The sequence below is a fragment of the Musca vetustissima genome, unplaced genomic scaffold, assembly GCF_032173495.1.
Source record: "Musca vetustissima isolate MV318-11 ecotype Yass unplaced genomic scaffold, APGP_CSIRO_Mvet_v1 utg14586, whole genome shotgun sequence".
NCBI lineage: Eukaryota > Metazoa > Arthropoda > Insecta > Diptera > Muscidae > Musca > Musca vetustissima.
This window is the reverse complement of record NW_026875414.1, coordinates 113,061-127,086: the sequence shown is the minus strand read 5'-3', so window position 1 is coordinate 127,086 and position 14,026 is coordinate 113,061. Positions and strand designations below refer to the sequence as shown.

The 14,026-nt window shown below is 31.7% G+C and overlaps 1 protein-coding gene across 1 annotated transcript in view; it reads left to right on the top strand.

Moving 5' to 3' along the window:
- The window catches only part of LOC133337906 (neuronal calcium sensor 2), a 79,826-nt gene that overhangs the window by 49,908 nt on the left and 15,892 nt on the right, over positions 1-14,026 (top strand). The window contains exon 3 of the mRNA XM_061546108.1: positions 2,718-2,846. Coding sequence (XP_061402092.1) covers positions 2,718-2,846 — 129 coding nt within the window. The remainder of the gene's footprint in view (positions 1-2,717; positions 2,847-14,026) is intronic.

Below are 14,026 nucleotides of genomic sequence, written 5' to 3'. Positions count from 1 at the left end.
TAGGTTTCGTCTAATGGACGTAGCTCTAGTTTATTTCCTGTTTTGAATGGTGTTCCTCAGGGGTCTGTATTAGGTCTGTTGTTGTTTATTCTATATACGAATTATCTTTTTAATATGCTTTCTTCGGCTAATTGTAAGCCTTATGTGTTTGCTGATGACATCCAAATATTGTTTAAAAGTAGTTATGAGTTTCCAGTTATTGATCATTCGACTTCAGTATTGAATCAGTGGATGGGTATCAATAAATTAGCTATTAGTTCAACTAAAACTATAGCCATTAAATTTGATTTAATCAATTCCATTGAGTTTGTTGATCATGTTAAGTGTTTAGGTATTTGGCTTGACAAAGACCTAAATTTTGATATGCAAATTAATTCTGTAACATCGAAAGTAAATTTTCTCTTAAGGAAGTTGTACAGCGTTGAACTTTCCTTATCTTTGTAAATTAGGCGGCAATTGGCGCATGCATTAGTTATGCCAATTGTTTTATATTGTATTGAAGTTTATCCGGGAACATTGGTTGGGATTTTAAGGAAGGTTCATTTAGTCTTTAATCGTCTTATTCGTTTTGTTTATACACTAAAGGTTCGAGATCATGTGTCGTCATATGTTTCTGATTTTATTGGATGTTCATTTAGAGATTTCGTTGTCGGGCGTTGTATTTTGCATTTTTATAAAGTTAATATATGCCGTGTTCCTATTTTCTTAATGAAACAATTTACCGTTTCAAAATCAACTAGAAAACCTCAGGTTATAGTTCCAAAACTAACATCCATTTTAGAACGATCGTTTTATGTTCTGGTAGCAAGAAAATTTAATACGTTACCACTTCATTTAAGAAGCTTTCATCTCTCACATAGTGCTTACCGACATAGACTTTATATCTTTTTACGTACTAATAATTCATAGTAAAAAGTTTTTTTTTTTAATTCATTTGTGATTGTGTAATTGCTTTTGAGTAGTCCCCATCCTATATAATTAAATTTTGTAAGATACTCTCTATTTTTTTTAAACCAGAATTAATAATACTCCCTGTAGCATTTATTTGAGTAAACCCCTTCCTGTTTAATTATATTTATATTTATTTTTTCTGTCTTTTAATTAATATTGTAAAATGAATTTTATTACAGATACTTGAGTAGATCCCACCCTTCTTGTGATAACAGTTGTATAAATTATAAATTCTTGTTAATTAATTTTATTGTAATGATAAGAGCCTCAATTTATGTAAATTTTTTAATACTGTTTTAATAACCACGATACATGATAGAGTAACTTTTTTATTATTTTTATATATTAAAAGCTATTTCTGCTCGATCTTCGAGTAGAATCTTAGTTGCAGTCAAAATTTTTGTTTGGGTTTCTTTGAATAATTACTACTTTTACCAGTATTGCTTGTCAAGTTAGTGAAATGTACATGTATTATTCTTGGCCCGCAATTGTTATGGTGATTGTTAAGATGTTCTTGTTTTATTTCATAGTCGATGATTTTCGCATTATTGTTTATTATAAGTGTAATTATGAGATTTTGTGGACTGGTAATTTCTTAAATGTGGTCTGCGGACTTTGCAATTAATGTGAATAAATAAATTAAAATTAAATTTGAAAAAGTTCTAACTTGAACTTATTTTAACTGTCCCAAATAGCTCAAGACACCTCCTCAAAGCTTAGATCTATTAAGAATTTGTGGTCAATTTGAACATGAAAATTGCTTAACAAACTTAATGGAAATGGATTCGTTTCCATTAAGTTTTAAAGTTAAACACAATGCCTGGACGTATTAGCGCTGTTATAAAACAAAAATTATATCCATCAAAATACGAATTTTGACGCATAATATCTATCTATTCTATTAAGAATTTGTGGTCAATTTGAACATAAAAATTACTTAACAAACTTAATGGAAATGGATTCGTTTCCATTAAGTTTTAAAGTTAAACACAATGCCTGGACGTATTAGCGCTGTTATAAAACAAAAATTATATCCATCAAAATACGAATTTTTACGCATAATATCTTTAATGTTTTTATCTTGTTCCTACGGCTTTTGCCATCTAATGATGAATTTGAATAATGAATTTGGTAAACATACGTTTGTTTTTTCCATTAAAAAAAATCTTTATAAAATTTTGAAAAATCAGCTTATTGCTAGAAAATTCATTATTTTTTAGTATGTGTACGAATACGAATTTTGTACACTGTATTTTGAGGAGAATGTGGTTAAATTTTTATTGTTTTATGATTTTTTCCTTTATAAGCCTTAGCGAGTTTTGTTTTATTCTAAGGCATATGGAACTGGCGAACTTTTGTTGACCTGGGATAACTATTTTTTAATGAATGGAAACACGACTAAAAATACCGATTCAATGAGTCGGAAACTTAAATATTGTAAACAAAAACGTAAAAAACATTGTTATGCGCATGTTTAATTTTTAGCGCCTCATTCATAACCAGTTGTACTTTCTCTTACTTTGTTTGTGTTGCTTAGTAATGTTATGGTTAACAGTAAATTCTCATTCCATTAGTAGGAATTAAATGGGAATTATGATAAAAAACTTTATTTATATAATAAGGATGAATGAAGAACGTTAAACATATGTCTGAATAAAATCCATCTGGAATGTTAAAAGGAAAACTTATATATTCTAAATAATGCATTTTGTTTAACATAAATGTTATTATTAAAAAAAATAATAATTTATTTTTATTTATTACAGGAATTTCTTCTTGCAATTGATGTCACATCCAGTGGAACCCCGGAAGAAAAATTGAAGTGGGCATTTAGAATGTACGATGTTGACGGAAACGGCGTTATTGACATTCAAGAAATGACAAAAATAGTCCAGGTAATATAAATTGTTGTTATTGTATTTAAAACTAATATACGCCACCAAATTGGCTGTGTGCATTTCGATTTATCTATGTTCACATTATTTAGCCAGCTTCTTCGATGTTAGTTAAATTAAATGTCCTATCTATCTACATTCTTCAGCAGAAGTGCTGCAATATTAAATTTATAATTATGTTTTAAATTTTAGCAACATTCCTAACTAATTTGCTAGTTTCGGGGACTTCGGGTTGAAAATTTATTTCATTTGAAATATGGGGAGTATGTTATTGCGTTATGTGGTGGTAGGTTGTTCATGTTCAAATAGTGTTCCACATCAATAAGAATGCAAAATATAAAATTGTGCTCATATGGGGATTTTATAAAATGGTGGATGTGTAACTCATTGAGAACACAAAATATCAAATTAGCTAATCTGGTTGAAAAACTTTCCAAAAATCCCCAAAAAGCGTTGTATGAGGCAACACACCGACAAACGGAGGTGCATAAATTGACACAGAATTTTATTCTGATCAAGAATATACAGTCAAGTAACTTTTCTCATAGCGAACACATTTCTTGGTCTCAAAGTTTTAAGACATATTTTTCATACAAATCCTTACTCTTATAGCGAACTACGGATATAACGAACTGGAATAAGAGATTGAAACAGTATGCCTTCTTAAAAAACAACAACATTTTATTTTCTATTTTTTTGTAAAATGACTGTCATTGTTGCTATTAGGAACTTCGATGCACTCAATAACTTCCCATGTACTTGTTCAAACCTGGATTTGTATTGTAGTGTTCAAAGCTCGCTAAAGGAATGAACGACTTTTTACTTTTGCTTTTTGGCTATGCCATTTTATTTAATCAAATACATCGCCTACATATTAGAATAAATAGCTAAACTTTACATTAATCTATAAATAAACATGATTTATGTGTACTAGCCTACTTTAAATCTTAACACAGTAGTGCAACAGCGTGCTGTGTACACAACTTCCTTACATAAGTATATATAAAAAATCATCCTTAAAAACGACTTTTTACAATTTCGCTCTCCTTTTATACATTTTCTTGATTGGTAAATTTACAGTTGCAATGAAAGGGTATTATATTACAAGCTTGTTCTAATAGGTAATTTTGCAAAGCTATGTACATAGTTGTATTTTAGACGGTTAATTTTAAATATTAATACTTAATTGGTGTAGACGTAACGTAAATATACACAAAGATTATATAAAATAAATAAAGATAAAGTTGATCCACTTTTAGATTCATTAAAGGAAATGAGAAGCATCTTAAAATTGTCAAAAATGAACCAAAACCTATCAATTTCTGCTAACGTTTTCTGCCTACGTTTTGCCTTACCTTGGATATAACGAATTTCTTCTATAACGAACTAATTTGCTTGATCTCTACTAGTTCGCTATAACCGTACACGACTGTATATACAATATCGGGTCTCCGGTGAGTATTTCGCATGTGTGTGACTTAATATGAAATTGAAAATAATTTTGAATTCATTTAATTAAAATAAAGATTCGATCGCTCCGAGTTTTACAAGATGACTGTTAGAACAAGACAAAAAAGCAAGTCTAGCACTACTTGCGTCCGAACGCAAGTTCTTGATCCCATACAAAATTAGTTTTTGACGCTTTCGTTGTTAGTTTGGTCAGAGGATTAGAAATAAGTTGGAAGTCCATGTTAAATTTCCGGAGAAATTCACATAATCCCATAATTCATTGTATTTCCGTTACGTTCGCAGAGGTTTTGTATTTCTATATGGTAAATAATTTTAACTTACCAGGAGTTATTTCGTCTTCATCTATTCGGTATCCAAGGAAATCTTTTTACTTAGGAATAATTATATAATCCAATGATTATATCAGCCTTCGCCATATTAAAAATTCGGTTCATCATCCCTTGGAACATTGCGATGAATAGAATTTGTTTGTAGCCAAATCTAATGCTGCGAAATATTACCTGCGAGCTGTCAGGTATTTTCTGAGTATCATGTCATAAGCCAGTTTGTCGTTTCGGCTTTATATACGCTGTCATATGTCCACTAAGCGAACATATTTCACAACGACTTCGTTTTTGTGTTTCAGGAGAATCTTGTCGGATATCTTGTTCTTAATGTAAATGCCAATTTTATATATTAACTCTAAATCGCGATGTAAGATATGTTCACATTTTGAGCAATTTGATTTGTAAGTAGTAGGAAACATTTGCATAATTGCTGTTATAAATGACATAGGTCCACATTTTTGTGTAGCCCCGTACGGTCACGCACACTTCAAGTTGTCGGCAAAAAACATTGTCCAAAAAATAATACATTTTATGACATATATTAAAATAAAATTTGATGTCCACAGATTGGATTCTGTATAATATAAGATAAAATGTCGAATATGTGATAGGAATACTAATAATGCGATCATTAAAATATACAATAATTATCGAATTATTGTATAATAGGATAAAAATTAAATAAGTTATGGAGTTTTGATTTGGTTTTCTTTATTTTTATACCCTACACAACTATGTTGCCGCCGCGAAATATTGGTCCTAGACCCACCATTTAGTATACCGATCGTCATATCTCGACTAGCTGAGTCGATCTTGACATGTGTGTCCGTCCGTCTGTCCATTATAATTTGTAAACACGATACAGACCACAGTTATGGACCAATCTTCACGAAATTTTGCATGTAGCATGGGTTTGGAAAAGATCGGTTCATATTTAGGGGGTGATATGGACCAAAAACTTTATTTTTGTCGATTTTTCTGGTCGCTCCAGAGGCCGCATTTATGACTCATACACCGCGAATTTTTGCATGGACAAGGGGATCGGGCCAAAGAATAAGCATGCCAGTTTTGATAAAGATTGGTCAATATTTAGCGGGTCAAATGGACCCTGACTTTTGTGTGGAAATGACAAAATGTGTATTCTATGACGTATATATTTACTCCTGAAGGACATAGACCCGTGAAGTTTAATGTATATCCAAGAGGAGTGGTTTACCTTTAAATTGATACCAATTATATTGTCGTATGTATTGTCGGATGTGGGAGTTACACTCAAATATTTACAGGTACTTATGTATTCAGTTATTATTTAGTAACCCATTACCATATTTACATGTACTTATGTATTCAGATATTATTTAGTAACCCATTACCACAATATATGACGGTAATACAGCGCTGATGGCTTAGAAATTTTCCAAGAGGTTTTAGTTATGGTCAAGGACAACACATATAATTTTCTGTGATGATCAGATTAACATTTTGGGATGAAATGGACCGAAAACTTATTTTTTTTTGTGTGTTTTCGACTCGAATATAATCTGAATATCACAACACAACTCACGGTGAAGAGAATCTGGACAAGTTATTAGAAGGGCTGTACTGAATATTAGTAATATTAGGAATATATGTCAGTGTAAGGAAGAGATGCTGTTGACCTCCAATCAGGCAAGAGGAAAAATTTCCCTGGCTAGACAGAAACATCCGCAGAAAGTTAGAGTTTCGTGGTAGTTGTGTAGGGTATCGTATGGTCGGCCCCGTCCGACTATACTGCTCCGCTCACTGTTTTTTTTTTAGAAATTCATGAGTTTATATTACAATTTTATGTTTTTTTGTTAATTTGAATTTGATCTTTTGCTTTTTTTATTGCGTAAAAAGTGCTCAATGTACAAGCATCTACTCGCTTCTGCTCTCCACTGTATATTCAGATATCAAGGAAGCTCTAGCGAGTTTTGACTTACATTTTAACCTTTATAAGGAACTAAGGAAATGTTGATTCAGATCCTCTAAGGTTCTATTTTGTTTCAATATGCGACTCAATGTTTGACTTTTAAGGCAATATTTTCTAGCGGCGGACGTTGACATCTCAAGGCCAAACACCCCATTAGAAATAGCCTTTTCTATCGCATTTTCTTCAATACAAGAAATTTCAAACAATATTAAAGTATTATTTTTAAAGACAAACTCAAAAGCATTTTAAGGAAATAATATAGTACTATCTGTATATGCCCGAATGTGCCCCACTTTAAAATGCCTAATCTAATCCGAAGGAACTTTCTATAGTTTTTTAAATTTCTATCAATTTCTATCAATCTTCTAAAAACATTATCGGGTATGTTCTGGAATTCACGGTGTGTTGTTTTCACTTCACACATACACTTCACCTCAGAAGTTACCTCCTGTTCTGGTTCTCACGTGAATTGAAATTTTCAACAGCGACAAAAATAAACGCCAACATGGTACTTTGCAGAAATAGTATTGCCATACATTATAAACTGTATTCGTTTTTAACATGGTTTCTCTAATTTTTACTAATTTCGTTAGTTCTAACGATAATTTTGCTATTATTTTTTAATATTTTATTATTCGCAACATAAAATAAATGTATGAAAGACTCTGTAATATCATTAAGTTGTTGATTGATTTAAGAGGATCATATGGTAACCCTATCTTCTTTGGCCTTACTTCAAATCAGCTGTTTGTGTCAAGCGAGCAATACAGTTGAAGAAAATGGAACACAAACCTTAGTATCTATTTAAAATTTGTTTTAAGGGCGTTTTATCTTAATTTTGTGATTTTAAACAAATTATACGCAATAATAACATATTATTCTATCATCATGTGACCTTTTTATTTCAAAAAAGATTTTCTTTTATATAGAAAAATATGAATACACCCGACTCCCACTATGAAAATGTAAGTCTAAAGAATACACCTCAAATGGGTGTAAAGTGTGTTACAGAATACCTCGGTGTGTGTTCGATACACTTCTGCCCTTGAAGTGAATGCCAGAACATGCCCGTATATCTATATATCTATCTATATATATAAAAATGAATTGCTGTTCGTTAGTCTCGCAAAAACTCGAAACGGCTGAAAGGATTTTTCTTAAAAGGTTAAAAAGGTTAAAAAAAAATTTGAAAATCGCGAAAAATTTGCAAAAAAATTTATGAAGCATATTTGCATTTCCACGAATTTATTATCGAGCTACTTTGGTTGAACCACGTCACAGATGTTATTTTGAGACATTTTGGGCAAAAATTGGCCGCGTATCATTCCTTTAAGTCTACATTTGTCAATTATTGAAAAATTGTCCAAATATATTATTTATTTTTTTTTTCAATTGGATTGATATTGTATTGAAACTATTTTATGTGTTAATACCTAAAAAATTTAAAATTATATCATTGAATTTACACGCTATCATTGTATGTACACGTTTTCCATAGAATGCACGTAAATGTTGGGCAATTGCTATGATGGAAAATCAGAAGACATTCTGAATGGAGTTCGTGTGCATTCAAGAAATTTCCTTCAAAATAATTATAATACTTCCATAGGAACATGTTGTTCCTTAAAGTACCAAATCAAGTGGTACCATATTATGGTGGTTATATGCCTAATCATTTGTCAATATCTTTGAACTTATAAAAAGAATACCTCACATATATCCGACACAAAAAATTTGTATCACAGAAATAAAACTAATATACAAGATATTTTCTTTGCAAAAATCTATCATTAAGCTCAACAGGAAAGAGAACAATTAACAAAAAAACAGTAATATTTAAAAACAGCCAAGGCAAAATACCATATGTGAAGGTGATACCAAAATCTCCATCGAAAACATTTATTATAACAAAGAGTCTCATGACCTATTCAGGTTGAACATGTGACTATAAAATTGCAAATTGTAAAAGTGGGGGTAAGAACTTAAACATAACGAAAAATTGAACGGTAAATATTTGTGGCGTTTTTTTAAACGTTAAGGTATAGTATATAATTTCTGGGATGATGTTATTTATTGACTGGAATCCGTTTTGCTAATTATAGCCAACTCTTTGAACAAATCTAAAATTCCGGGAATTATAAATCAACAATATTGCTAGGCAAGACAACGTTTGCCGGGCCCGCTAGTCTATATATGTATGTATATAAAAAATGAATTTTTCTTATCTTAGTCTTGAAATGTTAGTGACGCTTGAGGGAAGGTTTAAAGGGTTCAAAAAGTTTGAAAATCGGTTGCACCACGTCACAGATGTTATTTTGAGACATTTTGGGCAAAAATTGGCCGCTTATCATTCCTTTAAGTCTACATTTGTCAATTATTGAAAATATTTCCAAATATTTTAATATTTATTTTTATATCCTACACAACTATGTTGTCAGGGTATTATAGCTTTGTGCAGCCCCAAAAGTTTGTAACGCCGCGAAATATTGGTCCTAGACCCACCTTTAAGTATACCGATCGTCATATCTCGACTAGCTGAGTCGATCAAGACATGTGTAAACACGATACAGACCACAGATATGGACCAATCTTCACGAAATTTTGCATGTAGGATAGGTTCTGGCCTATGAAGACCCCTATTATTTTTGTAAAAGATCGGTTAATATTTAGGGGATGAAATGGACCAAACACCGGAAAAGATCGGTTAATATTTAGGGGATGAAATGGACCAAAAACTTTATTTTTGTCGGTTTTTCTGGTCGCTCCAGAGGTCGCAATTATTGCCCAAACACCGCGAATTTTTGCATGGAGAAGGGGATCGAACCAAAGAATAAGCATGCCTGTTTTGATAAAGATTGGTCAATATTTAGGGGGTCAAATCGACCCTTACTTTTGTGTGAAAAATGACAAAATTTGTATTCTATAGCTAATATATATTTACCACTGAAGGACATAGACCCGAGAAGTTGATAGTATATCCAAGAGGAGTGGTTGACCTTTATATTGATACCAATTATATAGTCGTAGGTACTCGGATGCGGGAGTTACACTTAAATATTTACAGGTGCTTACGTATTCATATATTATTTAGTAACCTATTACCACACTGGAGGGCGGAAATATAGCTCTGATCGCTTTGAAATGTTCCATGAGGTTCCAGTCATGGTCAAGGACAACGCCTAAAATGTTAGGCGATGATCAGATAATAATTTTTCGGATGAAGTGGACTTAATTATTTGTACTTTTTATGTCGAAAGCCCAACATCACAACACAACCCAGAGTGAATGAAATCTGGACAAATAATTAGAGCGGCTGTACTGATTACACTGTGCGACACGAAAATTTTTCAGGGTTTCTAATGTACCAATTCTGTTTAGTTGAAGTCCCTGGACCACGAAAATACCTTTGGTTTTTCTGGGTCACTTCGAAAATTAATTTTATAACGGTAAATATAGAGAAAAACGCGGTTTCATGGATTTTCCATTTGAAACTTAAATAACTTCTTTACTTTATAACGGATTTATACTATTCTTTTTTTCTTTCGAAGAGTACAATTTTTCCTTTCAAACAAGATATATATTTGGTAAATCGGTTGAGCATTGGCTGAGTTACAGCGGTTGAAATGTGAAAAAATACGCATAAAGTGACAAAATTTATTTTTCTTCGGACTGTACGATGAAATTATGATATCAAGCCATATAAGTTTTATCATATTGCGGGGAAGAAAATTAAATTAGCTTTCGAAAATGATAAAAATCAAAAAAATCGGTAAAAAAATGAATGACTTATACACATTTTTGTATTGATTCTATGCATATTCTCTAAAGGAAATATGGGTCTGTATCGTTTCCTGTTACAAACCGTTATGTTTGCAACAGGCAAAGGGAAACGAGATAGACCCATATTTCCTTTAGAGAATATGCATAGAATCAATACAAAAATGTGTATAAGTCATTCATTTTTTAACCGATTTTTTTGATTTTTAACATTTTCGAAAGCTAATTTAATTTTCTTCCCCGTAGTATAATAAAACTTATATGACTTGATATCATAATTTCATCGTACAGTCCGAAGAAAAATAAATTTTGTAATTTATGCGTATTTTTCCACATTTCAACCGCTGTAACTCAGCCAATCCTCAACCGATTTACCAAATATTTATCTTTTTTAAAAGGAAAAATTGTACTCTTCGAAAGAAAAAAAGAATAATATAAATCCGTTATAAAGTAAATAAGTTATTCAATTTTCAAATGGAAAATCCATGAAACTACGTTTTTCTCCATATTTACCGTTATAAAATTAATTTTCGAAGTGACCCAGAAAAACCAAAGGTATTTTCGTGATCCAGGGACTCCAACTAAACTGAATTGGTACAATAGAACCCCTGAAAATTTTTTTTTTGTTATTTTGTAGCACAGTGTTATTAGTAACATTTGCTGACCTCTAGCCAGTCAAATGTGTGCAAATATCGCGAAATATTGCCCAATCTCGGATATATAGAACCACCGAAAGTTAGATTTTCATGGAAGTTGTGTAGGGTATCGTATGGTCGGCCCCGTCCGACTATACTGCTCCGCTCACTGGTTTTCAATTGGATTGGCATTGTATTGAAACTATTTTATGTGAGAATACCTAAAAAATTTAAAAGTATATCATTGAATTTACACGCGATCATTGTATGTACACGTTTTCCATAGAATGCACGTAAATGTTGGGCAATTGCTAGGATGGAAAATCAGAAGACATTCTGAATGGAGTTCGTGTCCATTCAAGAAATTTAGGGGATGAAATTGACACGTTTTCCATAGAATGCACGTAAATGTTGGGCAATTGCTAGGATGGAAAATCAGAAGACATTCTGAATGGAGTTCGTGTCCATTCAAGAAATTTAGGGGATGGAATTGACCAAAAACATTATTTTTGTCGGTTTTTCTGGTCGCTTCAGAGGCCCCAAATATTGCCCAAACACCGCGAATTTTTGTATGGAGAAGGGGATCGGATCAAAGAATAAGCATGCCTGTTTTGATAATGATCGGTCAATATTTAGCGGGTCAAATCGTCCCTAAATTTTGTGTGAAAAATTACAAAATTTGTATTCTATAGCGTATATATTTACCACTGAGGTTGATAGTATATTCAAGAGGATATCATAATAATTATAATAGTTCCATAGGAACATGTTGTTCCTTAAAGTACCAAATCAAGTGGTACCATATTATGGTGGTTATATACCTAATCATTTGTCAATATCTTTGAACTTATAAAAAGAATACCTCACATATATCCGACACAAAAAATTTGTATCGCAGAAATAACACTAATATACAAGATATTTTCTTTGAAAAAAACTATCATTAAGCTCAACAGGAAAGAGAACAATTAACAAAAAAAAAAAAACAGTAATATTTAAAAACAGCCAAGGCAAAATACCATATGTGAAGGTGATACCAAAATCTCCATCGAAATCATTTATTATAATAAAGAGTCTCATGATGTTACCTATTCAGGTTGAACATGTGACTATAAAATTGCAAATTGTAAAAATGGGGGTAAGAACTTAAACATAACAAACAAATGAACGGTAAATATTTATGGCGTTTTTTTAAACGTTAAGGTATAGTACATAATTTCTGGGATGATGTTATTTATTCACTGGAATCCGTTTTGCCTAATTATAGGCAACTCTTTGAGCAAAATCGGTCTTTATTTAAAATACCGAAAATGGGGACGGGCCAGTATGTAGGAGTTATATCAAAACTTGGACCTAAATATAGATTTTTGTGCAAAAATGTGTCTTACCCCGAATATACCGGAATGACATATTACAGCTAATACAAAGATTTGACACTACTTGAGTAATGGTATGGGGGATACCATTTTATGGGTGTTACCCGGAAACTTGAACCAATATTGATAATTTTTTGTAGTGATATTTTGTACTTAATGATGATCTAAAATATAAAATTACAACCAATTTGCTTGAAAGCGTGACGAAAATCCCCAAAATACCGAATATTGTATGTACCGTTATATAAGGACTACCCCACAAAGGTGGACCAATATTGATAACTTTTAGTAGGATTTATGCTACCAAATAAAACAACCAAACATCGAACTACATCTGATTAGGTTGGAAAACATGTCCAAATCCCCAAAGGATCGTATAATGTGGAGGCTTTTGGGAAGCTTGGGCAAATTGTGTTAGGAACAAAATATAAAATTAGGCCAAATTCCGAATACTAAGGGATGGCGTTATCATGGGCCTATATTGATAGTTTTAAGAAGAGATATTTTTGCTCAGTAAGTATCCCTTATATTCAATTAGAAGCAATTCTGTTGAAGGCCGTGCCAAAGATCTTCAATATACCGAATATTGAGAATATGGGCGCTACCCTGAAAGACTAATATGTTTTGGTACGGAAATTTACAGCTCAATGACAATCCAAAATATAAAATTACTACCAATACTGTTTAAAAAATCTTCAAAATTGCTCATATTACAAAATACAGTTTTACCCTTAAAAGAGAACCAATATGTAACATTTTCAATACCAAATATCCTAGGAGTAGTAATGTATGTGCAAATTTCAATGCTCTCTCATATAGTGGAGGGTATAAAAAGCTATCTTAATATTGGGCTACCGTTATGAGGAAGTCTTATAAATATATTGGGAAAATGTAATTAAATCCGAAAGTCAAACTTATATGCGCATTTAAATTTATTAAAAATACACGAATACGAATATTAATAAATTTATATCAACATAAACTTTAGAATGCAAAAATAGAAAAAAATATTACAAAGCTGTTATTTATTCACTGGAATCCGTTTTGCCTAATTATAGCCAACTCTTTGAGAAAATTCGGTCTTTATTTAAAATACCGAAAATGGGGACGGGGCCAGTATGTAGGAGCTATATCAAAACTTGGACCTAAATAGAGATTTGTTTGCAAAAATTTGTCTTACGCCCCAATATACCTGTATGACATATTACAGCTAATACAAAGATTTGATACCACTTGAGTAATGGTATGGGGGATATCTTTTAATGGGTGTTACCCGGAAACTTGAACCAATATTGATAATTTTTTGTGGTGATATTTTGTACTCAATGATGATCTAAAATATATCAACAGAAACTTTAGAATACAGAATTGAAAAAAAAAAACATTACAATGATCTGTACACTCTACCTTATGGTGGGGGGTTTAAAAACAAATCTAAAATTCCGGGAATTGTAAATCAACAATATTGCTAGGCTAGACAACGTTTGCCGGGCCCGCTAGTATATCTATCTATATATATATATATAAAAATGAATTGCTGTTCGTTAGTCTCGCTAAAACTCGAAAACGGCTGAAAGGATTTTTCTTATCTTAGTCTTGAAATGTTAGTGGAGCTTCAGGGAAGGTTTAAAAGGTTCAAAAAATT